Source organism: Olea europaea, chromosome 22 (genome assembly GCF_002742605.1).
Source record: "Olea europaea var. sylvestris chromosome 22, O_europaea_v1, whole genome shotgun sequence".
NCBI lineage: Eukaryota > Viridiplantae > Streptophyta > Magnoliopsida > Lamiales > Oleaceae > Olea > Olea europaea.
In genome coordinates, this window is record NC_036258.1 from 5,040,391 (window position 1) to 5,058,925 (window position 18,535).

At 31.7% G+C, this 18,535-nt stretch overlaps 1 protein-coding gene across 1 annotated transcript; it reads left to right on the plus strand.

Annotated features, from left to right (window-relative positions):
- Positions 1 to 7,499: 7,499 nt before the first annotated feature.
- Positions 7,500 to 17,207, plus strand: LOC111371072 (receptor-like protein 12). Its single transcript, XM_022992987.1, has 12 exons — positions 7,500 to 7,596; positions 7,671 to 7,690; positions 7,805 to 7,864; positions 8,474 to 8,558; positions 9,104 to 9,171; positions 9,661 to 9,822; positions 9,896 to 9,925; positions 9,969 to 10,016; positions 10,225 to 10,341; positions 10,522 to 10,571; positions 11,480 to 13,641; positions 17,128 to 17,207. Exons 1-12 carry the CDS (start codon positions 7,500 to 7,502, stop codon positions 17,205 to 17,207), a joined length of 2,979 nt encoding a protein of 992 aa, XP_022848755.1.
- The last annotated feature ends 1,328 nt before the right edge of the window (positions 17,208 to 18,535 follow it).

The window sequence follows — 18,535 nt, forward strand, 5'->3', positions numbered from 1 at the left end:
CATTGTCACTTTTAGTTGTCTTCATGAAATCAACAAATAAACTAATACCAATAAAAAGAAATCATCAAATTTCAAGAAAATTAATGACAACTAACATGCCACCGGAATATATTGTATAGTACATGTACGACCAAACTAATACTACCAAATTGTCAAAAATGCGCTAAGGAAAAAATTGTCTCTTTGACACGTGTCGAAAAAATGGACAGACACCCTCACATGCCGCCCTAACATCTGTAATCTCCATTTACGCGCCATCGGAATCAAGCACATTGTACTGCACATTGTCTCGTTGTGATTTGAAATATGATCACCAATCATTGAATGGAGGTTTCATTTGATATTAGCATTTAGCCATTGTTTGAGCCCCATTTTCTATTAAAATGTATTTTTAAACAATGATTTCACATTATTTCAACTACATATTTTTTAATAAAATAATACTACACGCAACCCTAAAACTTTTTCTTATTTTCTATTTACACATTTTTCATCATAACACTATTTTAAAATATATTTTTTTGAAAATGATGGAGCTCAAACATCTCCTTAGGCCTTGTTTGATATACATTTTTTCAAAAAAATACATTCTTAAACAATGATTTGACATCATTTCAATTACATATTTTTCAATAAAATAATATTAAATACAAATCCAAAATTTCTCAATATTTTTTAACTACACATTTTCCATCAATATGTTATTCAAAAATGCATTCTTATGAAATTAATGTGGCTCAAACAAGAACTTAATATTTTGCCTCTTTTTGCAAGTAAAGTATTAGTCTTCTTTTTTATTCTTTTTGTCATCAATTTAAATATTGTACTAGGACTTTTTAATAATTTAATATTTAATTGAATAAAGTAAATATATAATTGGCATTATAAGACAATTTTACACATCACATTAGATGCAGTGGAGGGGGGATAACATGATTTTAATTATCATAAATATTATTTTTCATAAAATAATTTTGACTGTATCACTATATTATTACTACTACGATATTAAAAGGGAAAACCTTACGTGTACACCTACACAATGGGTTACACCCCTTCATATAGAGAGGGGCCCACTAGAGTGAGTTTACCATTGTTCATAAGAATGCGCGCCACTCTTTTTTTTTTCCCTTTATTTCATATCCATCTATTAGGTCCGTTTGTTTGCAAAAATGGAATTTGGGTGGAAAGAAAACGAATTTTAGGAAATTGAATTGTCTATAACTTATTTTTATTGGGAATTATCAATTAAATGTATTAGATTGATATAATTTTTTACCTGAAAAATATTGAAATTTTGGATCTTTTGATATTTGTTTGACTATATTTTTTATGAAAATTATCAATTAAAAGGATATAATTTGTTATAATTGTGGATAAAATTTGTTTCCCTCACAAAAAAAAAAAAAGTTAGAAAACCCATTTTCCACCGAACCCATGGGAATTGCAATTTCTCAAAAATGTGGAAAACCCGGTCACGTGAGGTGAAGGTGAAAAATTAATTGCCTAGAAAATCTAACCAAACAAACATGTAAAAAGATGAAAAATAGATTTTTCATGGAAAATTCATCTCAAACGGCCATACCGTGCCTAAAAGGAACGTGCCCATTTACTGTTGTTTTCTTAATCATAGATTTCTCTTTCATTTCTCTTTTTCTGTGCCTCTGAATATTATGTATTCTCATTTCTTTTGTCATTCATTCACAAAGAAAATTGAAATTTTCTAACCAAACGGCCCATATTGTACCTAAAAGGAAACCGTGCCCATTCACTCTCGTTTTCTTACCCGTGTATTTACTCTTTCATTTCTCTTTTTTTGTGCCTCTGAATCGTTATGTCTTCTCATTCTCATTTCTCTTTTCATTCATTCACAAAGAAACACTAAATTCACCTTCTCACACACAAAATGTCACTAATTTGCCTTCTCACGTACAATACATGCTCATCTCATTGTTAAATTTGTTCAGCTATTCGAGGAGCTCTCGTTGAGTCTATTGAGAGATGCGAACTGCCGTGTTGATGGATCGATTCATCCATCAAACTATCGTCTGGATTCTTAGATTCTGTTGTTTGGGATTCCCACTTACTCTTTCGTCAATCTCTGTGTTGCCTCTTCTTCTGTACGAAGAAGAATGGGTGTGGTTCCAAAAGATTCCGTCAATCAGTCTGAAGCATTAATGGAGGAAGGTCATTTCTTCTTGCGAGGTTTCAACGTAAAAGAGTCAATATATTTTTTTACTGTTCCTATGAATGCATGCCCTTTTAATGTTTCCTTCATTATTTTTTTTCCTAATTTATCTTCTCTTCTCACGCACAGGGCAGAATAAGCAGAAAGAGGAAGATATTTTGCTGGCTTCAATTTCACAGCTTCCGATTTCGAACAGCACTTCACCATGGGTGGTTACGAAATTCCACTACGATTCGAGCTCCGATTTGACCCTTGGTTTCACTCGACCTTTCTCTACAATTTCACCGATGTAAGTTTCTACTTTATTTTTTTAATTCAATTTTAAAGACAAAAATACTGTTTTCAATTATCACATTTCATAATATATATTTTTTCCATAATGCTTGTGTGTTTCTCAGATGTGTTAACTGAACGCCATTTTTTAAGATTCTTTTGCCCAACTTTTATGGCGTGATTTTAACTATTCATTTCTTGTCTGTCTGAATTTGTAAAATATTTGATTTGGGTGGGATAAAATTTTTGGAATATTGCAGATTGTTTTAGATAAGCGAATTTTTGAAGAATTAAATTTATACTAAGCAAAAATGCTAAGAAGGAACTACATACAAAGTAGATGTAATGGGATATAGAAATTTCTTAAGTTAAAAGTTTTTGTGAGATAATTTCAGATTGAAAAGCCGAAAAGATGCACTAATATATGGATAGTTTGCTTGTGTATTTCATGGAAAAAAATTTGAGTCCAAACTGGGAAGCTATTGTTTTGGCGTGATCAGAATGTTAAATGTTTATAATTTCTTAGGAGGGCTAACCCCTCATGTTAATGTGCTTATGATCTCCGTTTTATGTAGTCTTCTGATCTCGAAACTTGTTTTTACTATAAGATCTTGAAATATTTGTTGGAAGTAACAAGAATCAATGAAGCTATCTTCCCCAGTTAATGGTCTATGGCGTTTTCCCTATCTGTTATTTCATCCATAGTTTGGCAAGATCTGACTTTGTATGAAATGGAAGGAAAAAGTTTTATTGTCAATGAGTCTGGGCTTTTCTGGAATCACTCCGACGCATGAGAGCGTAATACCTCTCTGTTTGATTTTGTTTTAAAAGACAAATTCCATGTATGCTGGATCTACGTGAGTCTAGGTGGAAAGATTTCCTCAAGTGTTCTCAAAGGCTTTATTTCTCTTTTTAACTATTGTTTATTTGATTTTATTTATTTATTATTATTATTATTATTTTTTTTTTTTGGGTAAGATCTTACGCGTTTTAATTTATTATTGTTGTGCACCAGATAAAATGCATATACTCTCTGATGTTTTCTAACTATAGAATGATTTATTACCAAATCTAGAATATATTTGCTTCTTTATTTTTATAGATATTCTCTGATGCGATAAAGAGGAATAACTTTCGTCCTCTATACACTTTATTCTTCAATTTTCATGAATATTCCCTAACTAGTCCTGCCCAACTGCTTTATGATGAAAATTTATTTATTTGTAAACATATCAGATAAGTTTATAAATATTCTTGGAGTGCACTTTTCTTCCATCAGTTTGATCAATAAGTTTATGGGTTTGATTCACATCATTCTTTATTTTCTTGTACTCTTAAAACTTATGGCTGGTTAATTTTAATGATATTTAGTACTTATAGAACTATAGCATTTAAGTGTGTTGAACTGGTCAATAGTAGGTTTTATTGGGTTAGCTCAAAATTTTCTCCCTAAAAATAACTGAAAGTCTGGAATTTTTAATTGTACCAATTGATAATATCAATTGAACTTCTTAAACTAAGTTTTGATATGGCAAATATAATTTATTTTTATTTTTTCAGATAGTCTTCTCACTGTAAATTTGATTGATATATATTTGGAAGTTCTTAAATATTGGAGTAAGTGCTCATTCGCGATTATAAATCTCTATATTTTTAAAGTATAAAAACATTATATATAAATGTGTAATTTAAAAAATTTTAAATTATGTTTTTATGTCCTACTTTCTGGATTTAAAGAATTTCGGTCGAACTTGCAACATTGTTTCTTTTTCGGCATCTTTTGGAATATTTTTGTTGTTAGAATCTTCATTTGCAAGAGCTGTACATTTTATGAATTTGTTCTTCAGAAATAAAGCATAAAAATGAAAATGTCCATCAAACTTTTTCTTAGTGTTTACGGTCCGTATATGCTAGATATTTTTTCGGCACTTCTTAGTAGCCACTCATGGGAGATTGTTGTTGGCTCTACAACAAGGTACTTTCGAGCTTGTTTAACCTTCACATTGCAATAATTTTGCAAAATTCAGCTTGCAATGTACAGAACAAGATTCATTCCAATTCCAGAAACTACATAATATTTCTTATAAACCAACTTTTATTGTAGGAAGCATATGAAAGCATAGATTCTAACAAGAAAGCTAAAGTCATTTTTGTCCTTAGTAAGTTATGTGATTTCCATGTTATTATATAATTCTGATATCTTTGGTATCAAATCTTTTGTCTATTATTGTTAAGATTATATTGTTTCATACTAATCACACACTTCCTTTTTATGTTCGAAAAAAAAAATCTGTCAATAACATATAGGACTTTGGAAGAAAAAATGTCCGAGAAGCTTGGATATTATTACCTAATGCATTTTTCCTATTAAAATCAATGAATAGTACCTCACGAATGTGCTTCTCAAAATCAAATCAAAGGTAACTAATATCAATTGGAACTCCTAAAACCTAATCATGTTTTGCTTTCTCATTCATCGTATTTTTCATTTGATTTTTCGCCAATTTCCTTTGTAGCCAGGGGGATCAATTCATTGTTAGCAATCGAGCATTCTTGTGGCATTCCCCCATCAAGGATACACCAACAATGATCTTAGAAATGGATATCTCACATGAGTCTCCTTGTCAGTCAAATATCCCATCCATTGCTACTGTAATTTTTGATTTCTTTAAAATTATTTGCAGTACCCTATCATCACATTCTAGATATACTAAACATTGCATGAATTTATTTTTGTCCAGGCTGTAGGATCTCGATCGTGGCTACTATAGGGCAGTGGTGCAAACCCAATCTTCAAAGGTGGAAATGATTTAATCTTTATTCAAGCTTTTAGCAAATAGGGAGGATGATGGCATTATGAGGTACTAATTTGATATTATTTTTCAACGTCTCACAATTATAATTTCTTGTAATGCTGAATGAATACTACTATATCGTGCTTAGGGATCTGCTTATGGATTTCTATCAAATTAGCAATGGGCTCAAATCATCTCACATTGTTGTTTTCAGGTAAGACTCATCATTGCAACAACGTGTATGCGTTTATATGTATTGCATATCTTTTCATTTGCTAATTTAATAGCTATTTATCAGTATACATATATCTTAGTGTTGTACATTCTATATTTTTGCATTTGTTCATTTTGTGAACAATTATACATTTTTTTGCATATTTATATTTCACGCTATTACATACCCAACTAACTATGGCACGTGCATCGCACGTACGTCTCACTAGTGTATCTCCCGATACAACTGTTAGCTGGAATTATACAATGGATCAACTGTTTTCTGGAATTATACAATGGATGGAACCTCCTGATGCTGTTTTGAAAGCTATAGAATGTGGAAGAAGTGAAAGGTCAGGTTATTTCCATCACTTCCTCCATCTTGTGCCATGAGATCTTCATTATATCGATTTATTATTTGTTATTTCTTCAGTGAATTCCTGGATGGCTGCCGTGCACTGATGTCAATGGCAGCTGTGAGTACACCACTTGTGCTCGATCAACTCTTGAAATCTTTGAGGTCCGTCTTATCATTTCTGGATTTATCACTAATTTCTCAATTTCCATCTGAAAATTATTATGTTGTATTTGTGGCTTGTACTGAAGTCGTACTTTTGACTTGACACTCAGGCCTTACGGCACGTTTACACCGTTATCTGTGCTGATAACTTAAGTATTATTTTTATTCACTTTTTCGTTGGAGGACATTGTGATACTATGCTTTAGTACTATCTGATCCTTGATTTGGCCTTAAAGCTGTTAGTTGCAATTGTCTTAAAAATTTGGTGAAAGAAAATTCACCCTGATAGAAAATAGCTGAACTCAAGGAAAGAACTTCAAAATCACCACAGATGCTTTTCTTTCATCAAAAAACAATTCTCGCTGGTCGTAGGCAATAATTGTCATGTAGCCAGTTAAGGGCTTTTTATGTTGATACTTGTCACTGAAAACAACTTAAACTGTGGCAAGTTAGATGCACATCCTGGAATGTCATTGGGTAGATAAGTTCAGTGAATGAGCATAATTATTGGTCCGAGTATGTCATTCGATTCTGATCTTAAAGAGTTTATAAGTGTTTAAACTATATAATATATCAAAGACATGCTTGGTCCATTTCCTGGCATTTTAAATCTTACGTCTGGCTTGCTGTTTTAGTAATATTTTTCTTGTTATATTTTAGAGCTTTTTTATCCTATCATTTCTTCCTTATATGCACCAGTGTTTTGGCACCTTTGTTTGAAGAATGTCAAACTTTTTGTAGCTTCGACGTTCATTCTTTGATTAGAGTTTTAACAGGTTGAAGAGGAGACTGGCGTACACTTGAATGTAGATGATGTGATTGACCTTACTGCCTTTCTGGAACCATCAACTGGATGCAAAGTTTTTCCTTCTCTGGTATGTCATCAACTGTTTTTATGAGCTCTTATATATTGTTGAAGTTATTTCGCGTATTTTAAAAGTTAGTTTTGAAATTAAACAATCGATTATAGAATAAAATATCTACAGAAGTAATGCATCTATGCATGACATCAAACATGGTTTCATAGTTATGGAGAAGAGAATCACAGGAACTAGCTAATTTATCCTAAGCACTAAACTTATGTACTGCACTGTGGATGTGCTAACGGAATTCTTTAAAATGTGAAAAATTAACAAACGATTTCATATTTGACAAGTCAAATAGTTATTCATTTCCCGAACAAATCATGGACAAGAAGGATAAATTAGATAAATTAGTAGAATGGCAAAAAGAGTAAACATCTTGTGATCACGTGGTAAGATTTTTTAGTTACCATTCATAACGTCCATCTGATACAAAACTCCATAGAAACAGGTCCTAAGGCGCTACTTGCTCCCTGTCCTTTTCTGCTTCAATTTTTTAATTATACAAAAAATCTTCCACCCAAATACATTCTATAAGCTTTCTTCATTTCCCATGCACACACTGTGCTTCCACTTACTTCTTTCTGCCATCATCTACTAACAGAGGTTTGTTATTATTTTTTTATCATCGGAAATTCTAAAGCAAGATGACGTTTCTAGAATCCAACTCTTGCGTACTTTATGATCTTTCCCCTAGCATTTCTATAATAATTTTTACCTCTTCTCATTCTGCCGACGCTTGTAGTTTGAAGTTTGAACTTTCTTTCTTCTTTTCCTTTTATTTGTGTTTCTTCCTGTTGGGACTTTGGTTCATACAGGAGGAGAAGACTCATTCCTTGTAAATTGAAGACCATCCGATTTCTAGCCGATATCTCATTCTTCCATCTTTGAATATTACAAATTCTTATTTTGTTTCTTAAGATGTTAAAACTTCAATTTTGTGCCATTGTAGCCTGATCATGCATTTGAACTGACTTTTGCAGGAAAAATAACAGTTACTATAATGGCAGATGTTGGTTCCATAGTTCTCTCTCTCCATTTTTTTTTTTTTTTTTTAATTTATATTGGAGTATTGAATGGAGTTTGTACCTGAAAGGAAATTACATTACAAAAGAAGAGGGAAGGTAGACTGCATTTAGCCTATGTAAGTGTAACATATAAGCAGCATAAGATAGTCATTCAACCATAAGCATCAAGAATTTACTTTCTATAGAAGAATTTTCAGCAGTGGCTTCACTGTTTCTTACTCTGCATAACGTTACACTTTTCCATACTTAAAAGATTTTTGAATAATTATCAAGCACTCAATGTTATGATATTTAGGTAGAATAAGGTCTTTGAACACTATTGATGATATACATGATGGTCTCATCTCTTCCTAGCTTTGTAAGATGCAGAGAAATTGGCAAAGAAATTTCATCATAGCATCTTGAACTTCTAATATTCCACACTTGAGAAAGCAACTAATTCTTTTGATGAAGCCAAGAAGCTTTAACAAAGTGAATTTGCTACATTGTATAAAGTTGTAATTCTACAGACATGTATAATCTACACTATTCTAGAAAATTTAAAGTATTATCATAAATATTGATGTCTAAGCTAAAAACTTTCGTTCTCTCAGGGAGTTTACCAAGATGGAAGAAATATTGCTGTAAAAAGGGTTTTCTTTAACGACAAACATCGAGCAGCAGATTTCTACAATGAAGGTAAAATTATCCTCTTCCAACTTCATGTATGTGTGTGTACATTGTGTATGTGTAGCTTAGAAAATCAAGGTAATATGACAATGAATCTACACTTGCCATGTATTTTTCTTTAAAATTATGGAAAATCTGTATTTAATTGATTTGATAACCGACTTCAACAGGTACTTCCTTCCATGACGTCTACTAGCTATTCAAAACGCATTTGAGAGGATGAAGAAGAGGAGGAGGAGGTATATTAGATTCTTATAGCCAAATAATTGGGGTTTTAGATCATAAGTTTATAGCAAAAAGTTTCTTAACAAATTATGTAACTTTAATTTTGTATTCAAATTCGATTTCTTAGGTGAATAGCAAAGCAACACTGATGTTTTCAGTTTTCGTGAGTGACGAAATTCACGAGAACATATTCTGGCCAGGTTTACCTTATAACTGATGAGTATGGGAGTAAGATATTTGCAATTGTGTTCTGGCTGTTGTTTTTCATAGTTAAATAATATTACTTGTGTTAGTTTACTCAAGTTTTATTTCGTTTGTATTTCTATCAGATGTATACTTTCAAGTAAAGAATAATGAAGATGTCTTGCAAGCTCTAACTACCAAGGAAACCATTGTGGTAAGAGCTAAAAATATACATGACTAAGAGAATTGGTTCGTGTATAACTTCACTGAAAAATTAGCAACGCAAACCTCAAAACATTATTTACAGCTTAAATGCAAATTTTTTTTTTTATATTCTTTTATTTTTCTATCAATTTGTTACTCTGGTGTATGTTTACTCACTCATACCAGCATACGATAAAGTTATTATGCTCAATTTCTAAGGCACTGGGGAATATTAGGTTCAACCAACATTAGTAGTGTTAGCTATCTTCTCTTAATGTCTAAGACGAACAAAATTAGAGAGAACGGATTATTTTTGGACGAGAAAAAAGGGAAAAGTTCCGGGAACTAGTGGTTTCTTCCAACTTCAATTAATAATTTCTGGAGGGAGAATGGATTATTTTTGGACAAGAAAAAAGTGAAAAATTCCGGGAACTAATGGTTTATTCCAACTTCAATTAATAATTTCTGGAGGCTTCCTTTACTTTTAAAACAATGGCAGAAAGTCATTATTGGACTAGATATAGTAGAAATAATTAGTGAGATGGAGGATATTGATTTTTGCATAGATGAGCTAGATCATGACGATAACAATTTTGATGATGAGGAGGACAATCATGAAAATAGCGACGATGGCAAAGAGGAGGATAATAATAATGAAAAGGTGGAAACTCTTTGTTCATTTTTTGTACTGTAGCACTGAAGTCTGTCAACCTTTGATATTTGCTCTTCTGCAGGACTGGGTTGCCATTCAAGCGATAATGGCAGTATGAATCAGCAAAAGGAATGCTGTAACTGGAGACCGTGCAGTGCAGAGAGCCCCCTCTGCTAAGCGATCTGGATCTTCTTGATGGTATGGTTTGAATCTTGTGTTATTTCATAAATTTTGTTTGTCAGATTTGTGATTTGTAGTGTATCTTTCTGGGTTCATTTTCTATCATAATATTTTGTTTTCATACTAACTTCTTATTTATCTCTTTATAAGGTTATATATATCTACTCTCCAAAAGTCTGTTCTCTGGAAAAAACTCCAAATCACAGCCTTTGATTCAAAAACAATGTGCAGAAGAGGCGGCTCTCAACTTGCTGTGCCATTTACAATCCCCAGGCTCAAATAAAAGAGGAAGGCCAGCCGGAAACCCTTGAACATCATGTATTCTTTGTCAACTATTCTGGGAAGAAGGTAAATCTATGCATTTTATGTGATATTAGTTGAATTTTTGTGGTATTGTTATTATGGTCGATTGTTGCAATTTTGCTCAATTTTAGGCCAGTGATGAAAATTAGCTTGTTAATTATTTCATACTTATTATATTGTAATTATTTACTACTTAGTTTAATGTTTTTATATTTTACAAAAAAGATGTCTAACCATAATGATTCTGTAATGTTTGGTGGGGTTTTGCATTATCTGTCAGTTGTACTTTGAATTTGTGTTTGAATAAAAATGTGTGTGATGTCGAGACAAGTAGTACCAGCATATGGAAATATATGTTTCTTTTGCCCTTCAAGATGGATTTAAAACCACTCATTTTAATATCAAGGAATTATAAATGGAAGCAAATGTTGAAAGTTACACATCAATCTGTTATTTGTGGTTCAATATTTTATCCACGTTATCCTATCATTTCTATGTGCACTTATTTTTAATAGTAATCAATTAAACGCACGTCATCCCACTAATGTTATGAAAAATAATATTTATGATAACTAAAATCATGTTATCACCTCTCCACTGCATTTAATGTGATGTGTAAAATTGTCTTATAACGTCATTTGTATACTGACTTTATTCAATTAAATATTAAATGCTAATAATTAAGATGTTGATTTCTACCCATCCTTTCCTTTTTACGTGGGATGATTTATTAATAATACATTCAAATATAGAAATTGCATCCCATGTGACCTCTTTAAATTTGTTTTATTGACTTCCCCTCTCATCCCTTCCTTTTTAAGTATGATGATTTATTAATCATACATTCAATTATAGAAATTGCATGCCGTGTGACTTAATTTGTTTTCGTGACTTGCCCTCCCTTTCTAATACATTCAAATACAAAATTCAAAGTCTAGCCATGTGATTTCTTTGAATTTTCTATCATGTTTTGTCGGCATGTATTTCACATCTTTACCTCTATATAAGAAGGGGAATGGTAGTGAAATGTAAAACAAGTCATTAATTGAAGTTGGAAGAAACCACTAGTTCTCGGAACTTTTCCCTTTTTCTCATCCAGATATAATCCATTCTCCCTTTAGAAATTAATCATGGAAACATTAAAAGTATTCTTATTTTTCCTTCTTCATATTCTCACTTTTAGTTTGCTTCCAACTCCAAACATAGTTTCCTCTAAGACAACACAGGCAGATACTCTTTTGAGGTGGAAGAACTCCATCTCAAATCCTGGGGTACTTGATTCGTGGAAACCTAACAATGTTAGCAATCTCTGTAGCTGGATAGGGGTTGGATGCGACGTTGATGGGTCCATTTCTTGGTTAAGCTTGGATTTTACAAAACTTGGAGGTACGCTTGACCAACTCAATTTTTCTTCACTTTCAACCCTCTCTATTATCGACCTCAGTGGGAATAATTTCCGTGGGTTGATTCCATATCAAATCGGTGATCTTAAAAATCTAACTTCTCTTGATTTGTCATTTAACTCATTTATTGGTGAAATTCCAAAATCTTTATTCACCAATTCGTGCAAACTTGAATACCTTGATCTTAGGTTTAATCATTTTCAGGGAGACTTTCAGTTGATTCTTACCAAGCTGACAAAATGTAACCTTACTGGGTTATTATTGAACATCTTCTTTGGTTCAATTCCTGATATTTTTGGTTTAATACCAAATTTGGAAATTCTTGAACTGACTGCATCTCAAGGAAATATCCCATCTTCAATAGGCAAGCTCAGGAATCTTCAAACTCTTGATCTCAAAATGGGTAGCCTACTCGATTATGAAATTCCTTTCGAGCTTGGCCTCTGCACAAACCTTTCCTACTTGTCTTTAAGTGGGAATTCACTGACGGGATCCTTGCCTTTATCCTTGTCCAATCTGACCAGTTTATCTTTTTTGTCCGTCCATGATACTAATCTTTCGGGTCAGATCTTGCCTTCTTTTATGACAAATTGGACCCATTTAATTTGGTTGAGAATTGAGAACAATTATTTCACTGGGGAAATCCCATCTGAAATTGGTTTGTTGACAAATCTCACATATCTTTATCTAAGCGGTAATAGATTTTTCGGCTATATCCCTCACGGGATAGGGAGCTTGCAAAACTTGAAGGCAATAGACTTTTCAGACAACCTATTTTTTGGTAAAATACCTCCAACATTCGAGAATCTAACAAATCTTCGCTACCTGAATGTTTCCTTCAACTATCTCATAAGTATGATTTCAATTGGAAATTTGAAGTCAATTGTTATTTTGGATCTTAGTATGAATCAAGTGAATGGGCAGTTGCACAAAATCTTCTCCAAGCTCGGATCGAAATTAGCTTATTTGAATTTGAAGCAGAATCGCTTTCATGGCTTCATTCCTGAAATATTTCCAAAGAGATGTCAACTGGTTATATTGAACTTAAATGGAAATCAGTTGAATGGAACTTTACCAAAAACATTGGTTAATTGTAGAAAGCTTGAAGTGCTGGATATTGGGAGCAATGAAATAAGTGGCCCATTCCCCTTTTGGACGGGAACTCTTCCGAATCTTCGAGTTCTTGTGTTGAAATCCAACAGATTCCATGCCATAATACCTAATTCAAAGGTGAAGCATCCATTTTCGAAGCTGCAAATTCTTGACCTATCCCATAATGAGTTCACTGGCGTTCTCCCAGTTGAATTTTTAAATAATTTCAAAGCCATGATGAATGTGAGTGAAAATGAAACTGCACGCAGTGTTCTCCTACATGAAATTATAGATGCACTCGGAATATGGATGGATATGAGTGAAACTATACTTGGAGATCGTTCAACTGTTTTGCTGAAAGGTTTCGAGTATGAGTTGCGGAGTATTCGAAGAGCCTTTACAAGCATCGATCTATCAAACAATAAATTTCAAGGAGATATTCCAAGTTCTCTTGGAAAGATCACGGATCTCCATGCTCTGAATTTAGCTTGTAATAGTTTCACAGGTCACATCCCACCAATAGAAAATTTGACTTCACTTGAATCATTGGACCTTCGTTCAAATCAATTGGTGGGTGAGATTCCTTGGCAATTGACAAAGTTGACATTTCTATCATTCCTTAACATTTCATACAATCATTTTGTTGGTCCCATACCTCAGCAAGGGCAGCTTCTTACATTTGATAACAGTTCATATATTGGCAACCCAGAATTATGTGGATTGCCATTAACAAAGACGTGTGGAAATGGTGAACCAAAATTGCAGCTTCCAGTGCCGATGACAGAGAATGATGATGACTTTAATATCTTAGATGGATTCACTTGGCAAATTGTTGCCATGGGGTATGGAGGTGGAATTTTGTTTGGATTCGTTATAGGATATTTTATTTTTAAATATGAAAAACCTAGATGGTTGATACGATTTGTTTATCAAGTTTATAAAATAAAAATGCGATAGAAGTTGGAGGTAGATTGCTTGTAGCTATCCCTACTATATAAAAAGGAGAATGTGAAATTGTAGAAATCAACAGCGACTTGTTCTATTTTGTCTCACTGTAGCCATTTTCTTCTTTTTTTTTTCCAAGGGAGCAAAAATGACGCCGTTTGTCTTAATGTATATTTTATTATACCGTATACCTCAAAATTTACTGTAACACACAATTTTCCATACCTCCCACCAAGTTAGCTTAACATTTAAAGTAATATTTAGATATATTTAATTTTTAAATTAAATATTAATAAAAAGATTATTATAAAATTAAATATCGTTTGGAATTATTAAAAAATAAAACTACTAATAATAAGACAGAAAATATTTTTAAAATGTAAAATGTTACTTGTAAGTAAAAAATTGAAGAGAGAAGAATTTTAAATTGAAAAATATATATATAATGTAAACAACACAAATATTTAAAAAAAAAAAAAAAAAAAAAAAAAAAAAAAAAAAAAAAAAAAAAAAAAAAAAAAAAAAAAAAAAAATTTCAATCATTTGAAAAAAAAATTATCTACAATGTTAATAAAAATAAATTATATGATTTAGCAATGTTAAAAAGATCTAATATACACATGATTGGAGCGATGATCTATTCTTTATGTTAAGTAATAATTGATTTTATTAATGGCAAGTCAATATTTTGGACGGTCATATTTCGGACGCTCCCTTAGGAAATATAGCAAATTTGAATGAGTTTTAATTGACAAGTTACTATATTGTAGTCCTATAAAAAGGAAGTCAGGATTTCTTGAACCTGACACAGTCCAATAAATTATAAATTTCCATTCCCCCAAAATTGAATTTTCATCCAATCATTTCCCGTTTCAGTTCCAACTTCATTGTGTTGACTCCTCTATAGCTAACTAATTTTCCTAAATTTCCATTCTACACCATATTGAAAGGGACGTCAACAAGGGTTATCGAAATCAAGAAATACATATTTTCAATCTTTTTTTTTTTTTGTTAATTTTGAGGTTAGCCTTCTTTTAAGTATTTATCGTATTTTAGACATTATAATTGTTAGGTCAAATTGAGAATATTTACAAAGAAAAAATTATGATAATTAGTACACTTTGTTCTTCTCATGTTGTTATCTTATAATGAATTGGTGGTGAAATTATATTTTATCTTATAATGGACTTATGTATATTATAGAATCATGTAAATAGCAAAAAGTTTCATGGATTGAAATCATGTGTCGCGACACTTGTTTTGTTTCGAAACTTTTTCATGAGTCGAGTGTGTTATTTGTTGTGTGGTCACTATCCTATCCATGATGAATGAATAGAAAAGAAAAAATATTAATGCATTATATTATCAAATTATAACCTATATTTACGTGTACAAGGAAATAAAATCAAAATGTTTATGATTTCATTAGTATTTGTCAATTTTGATCATGAAAGCTTTTGTTTGAAATATGGAATTTCATGATTAGTGAACTAATTTTGTATATTAAATTAAACCTCCCCCAATTTTTATACATACGTCATATGGTTCAATGTATGTTGTTATCTTATATGCCCTTGTGTTAAAATGATATTTGATTATTATGTATTGTGTCATTAATACTTGTTATTTCATATTTATACATGTCAATGCATGCATAAGTATACATGAAGTTTCAAGAAATAAATTTTTTCAAATATCAATGAGTTAAGAAATGTTTTAAATATGTATTCTGGATGTTTTGTTATGAGGTACATGTCTATGCCATAAAAGGTGTGAGTGAGAAATAGAGCGTGAGGAATTAGCACACTAGACCAACATTCAATGGTAATGTTAAGGTTAACCGCATTGCGATACTACTATAGGACTAGATTGAGTTCCAAATAATAATTGTCTTTTGCATTCTGATTGGTTAGGCGATAAATCAAGTGAGTTTACGATGTTAATGTTAAGTTTTTGAAGAAATGAAATAAGGGAGATATATATTGAGAAATGCTTTTATTTTAAAGTAATTCATATGCATATTATAAGCGTACATCATATCTATGATGTTTGCTTACTAAGCGTTAGCTCATTCCATGTTATACCTCCATATTTTTAGATAATGAAGACAAGATGATTCGAGATGATGACATATGATGACAAGGACTTAGTACTCATATAAGTTAAATATGTATTTTATTTCGAAATTTAAGTTCTAATTGTTTTTTATTATATTATTTTCAAATGATTTTTCATAAATGAAGTTATTAATATTTATTATGTCAAAGAAAAATGTAATCAGTTTCCGCATTTACGATTTTAAGAGATAATAAAATGATAATATTTTCAAATTTATGTATTTAGATTTGGAGACGTTACACTTTCCCAATTTACATATTTTAATCCTTATATTACCCTTAAATTCCAGCAAATGTTAGCATTCAGTGATTCATTAACCGTTTGGCATTATACCCAAGAATATATTTATATCAATTTTTCACAAATTAATTTAAAACTTCTGAATTTAACGAAGAGTTTGGGTACAAGATAAATCTCCAATTCTCAAATAAGTAGTCTGAAGATTTGGAACAATTTCTCATCCTTGATTTTTCTTTATGTTTTACACATGATTTCTTTATGTTATTTTTTTATGATAAGGAAACATTTTTTCTATATTGAAAATATAACTTCATTCAAGCGTGATTGTTAGTCAAATTGATTATCTTTATATGAATATTTCAAAAACTTTTCTTAATGTATTTAGAAAAGGGAAAATTGCAGTCGAGATACCAAACCTTTCGTTTATTAGTAAACTTTGCCCAAACCTTTAGTTTGTACCACTGGAGGTACCAAACCTTTCAAAAATTCGCACCCGAAGTCCAAATGGATGGAAATCGTCCGTTTGACCGTTAGTTGACCAATAAAATTAAACATTGACCAATTTTTGACTAATTGAAAAGGGTAAAAAAGTAAAAGTTACTTAACCCTATAATAAAACAATTAAAATAAATAACTAAAACAAAAAAAATACTATTCATCTCCTTCTTTACCCACCCCACTCCACCACCCTACCCCACCCCCATCCAAACCATACTGTAAACTGTAAAATGTAAACTATTCTCTTCCTCCTTCCAATACACGAGTGAGTGCGTGTGAGTGAGAGAAGATAGAGATCAAAAGGATGGCAGAATTTGCTCCGTTCCATTTCTAATCCAACCCACCCTCTGCACATCAATTCTACCTATACCACACTATTTAATCAATTTGTCTAGTGAGTTCCCTTTTCAATTTTACTTGGTGTTTTCATCTAATTTCAACATAAATTTACATGACGATTTGTGGGTTTGCATATATACTTGCATGTGTTGGTTTTAAAAATTGATTTTCCAGTTGTTTTTGTTTGTGCATTTAGAGGTGGTGGAAAAAGATGAAGCTATGGATGCTCTGAAGAGGGAGGCTATGGATTTGGTAATCAACTCTTTTACTTCATAGATTCTCTCAGCATTTTCTACTTTTGTGTTGGTTTCTCTGTTTTTTTGAAGAAGAAAATTGGTGAAAAAGGGAAGAACATGGTGTCTTGGTGGGGGTAGGGTGGGGGGTGGAGTGGGTGAAGAAGGATATGAATAGTATCTTTTTTAGTTTTAGTTATTTATTTTAATTGTTTTATTATAGGGTTAAGTAACTTTTGCTTTTTTACCCTTTTCAATTAGTCAAAAATTGATCAATATTTAATTTTATTGGTCAACTAACGGTCAAACGAACGGTTTTCATCCATTTGGACTTCGGGTGCGAATTTTTGAAAGGTTTGGTACCTCCAGTGGCACAAACTAAAGGTTTGGGCAAAGTCTGCTAATAAACGAAAGGTTTGGATAAAGTCTACTAATAAATGAAAGGTTTGGTATCTCGACTGCAATTTTCCCTTTAGAAAATCCAGTAAAGGAATCATGCAATAAACCATAATAATTATTATTAAAATCTATTAGATTAAATTGCTCATCAAAAGTAAGTTAAAAAAATTCATGATTAAAAATAAATTGTCTTACCATCTTAACGTGAAATTTAGGAACATAGGTCACAAAAGGACGAGTTAAAGCAATATGTAAATAATTAGTAGACAACAACCTAATATTGATAAGAAAAGCATGCAACCGACTTTATTACCTATCCAAAATAAAAAATATAAAATTGAAAAGCATGCAACCGAGCAATGACCTTGAAAAATAACGAGGCAACCTAGGGAGTAACACTAGAACAAATTCAATGTGAAAGTCATGCAAAAGAGTGGACATGATATCTAGCACTAGGACATATGGAATGTTTGACACAGTCCGGAATGATAGTAATTTGACTAGTTATTTCCACTTTGGTTAAAATTTCAGTTGTTTACACACTGAACCTACTCATTCTCTATATCACTCCTAGTGTGGCATAGGAATAGCTATATCAAACCATTTTATATTAAAACAAATGCACAAATCCTCCCAAGAGTGCATGTAGGACGTGCGATCTTGCTAAGTTTGTCCTTATATACAACTAACTTGTTAAGTATCTTAATTCCTTGATTCAAAACATGTTACAAACTATATCGGAGCAAGTGTTTCCCTCAGAATTAGCGTAACTTACAATTGAGTTACAAATGGCCATTTTGTTAGGGGGAAAAAGTTTCATGGACTAAATATGCATCAAAATTAAAAGTTGGGGATGACGTTGCGAAGAGCAATAAAGTTGCTATAAAGTCTAAGGGTGTGTTTGATTACATTTATTTTCCATGGAAAATATCAATTTTCCATCCAAATTCCTACTTGAAGTGTTTGATTGCT

Bases quoted from the DNA above. Each gene is read 5' to 3' on its own strand.
- LOC111371072 (XM_022992987.1), top strand. From the start codon at position 7,500: ATGACGTTTCTAGAATCCAACTCTTGCGTACTTTATGATCTTTCCCCT. The intron at 9,823-9,895 runs GTGGAAACTCTT...GCTCTTCTGCAG, and splicing joins AGGATAATAATAATGAAAAG to GACTGGGTTGCCATTCAAGC. The intron at 10,017-10,224 runs GTTTGAATCTTG...AACAATGTGCAG, and splicing joins TGGATCTTCTTGATGGTATG to AAGAGGCGGCTCTCAACTTG.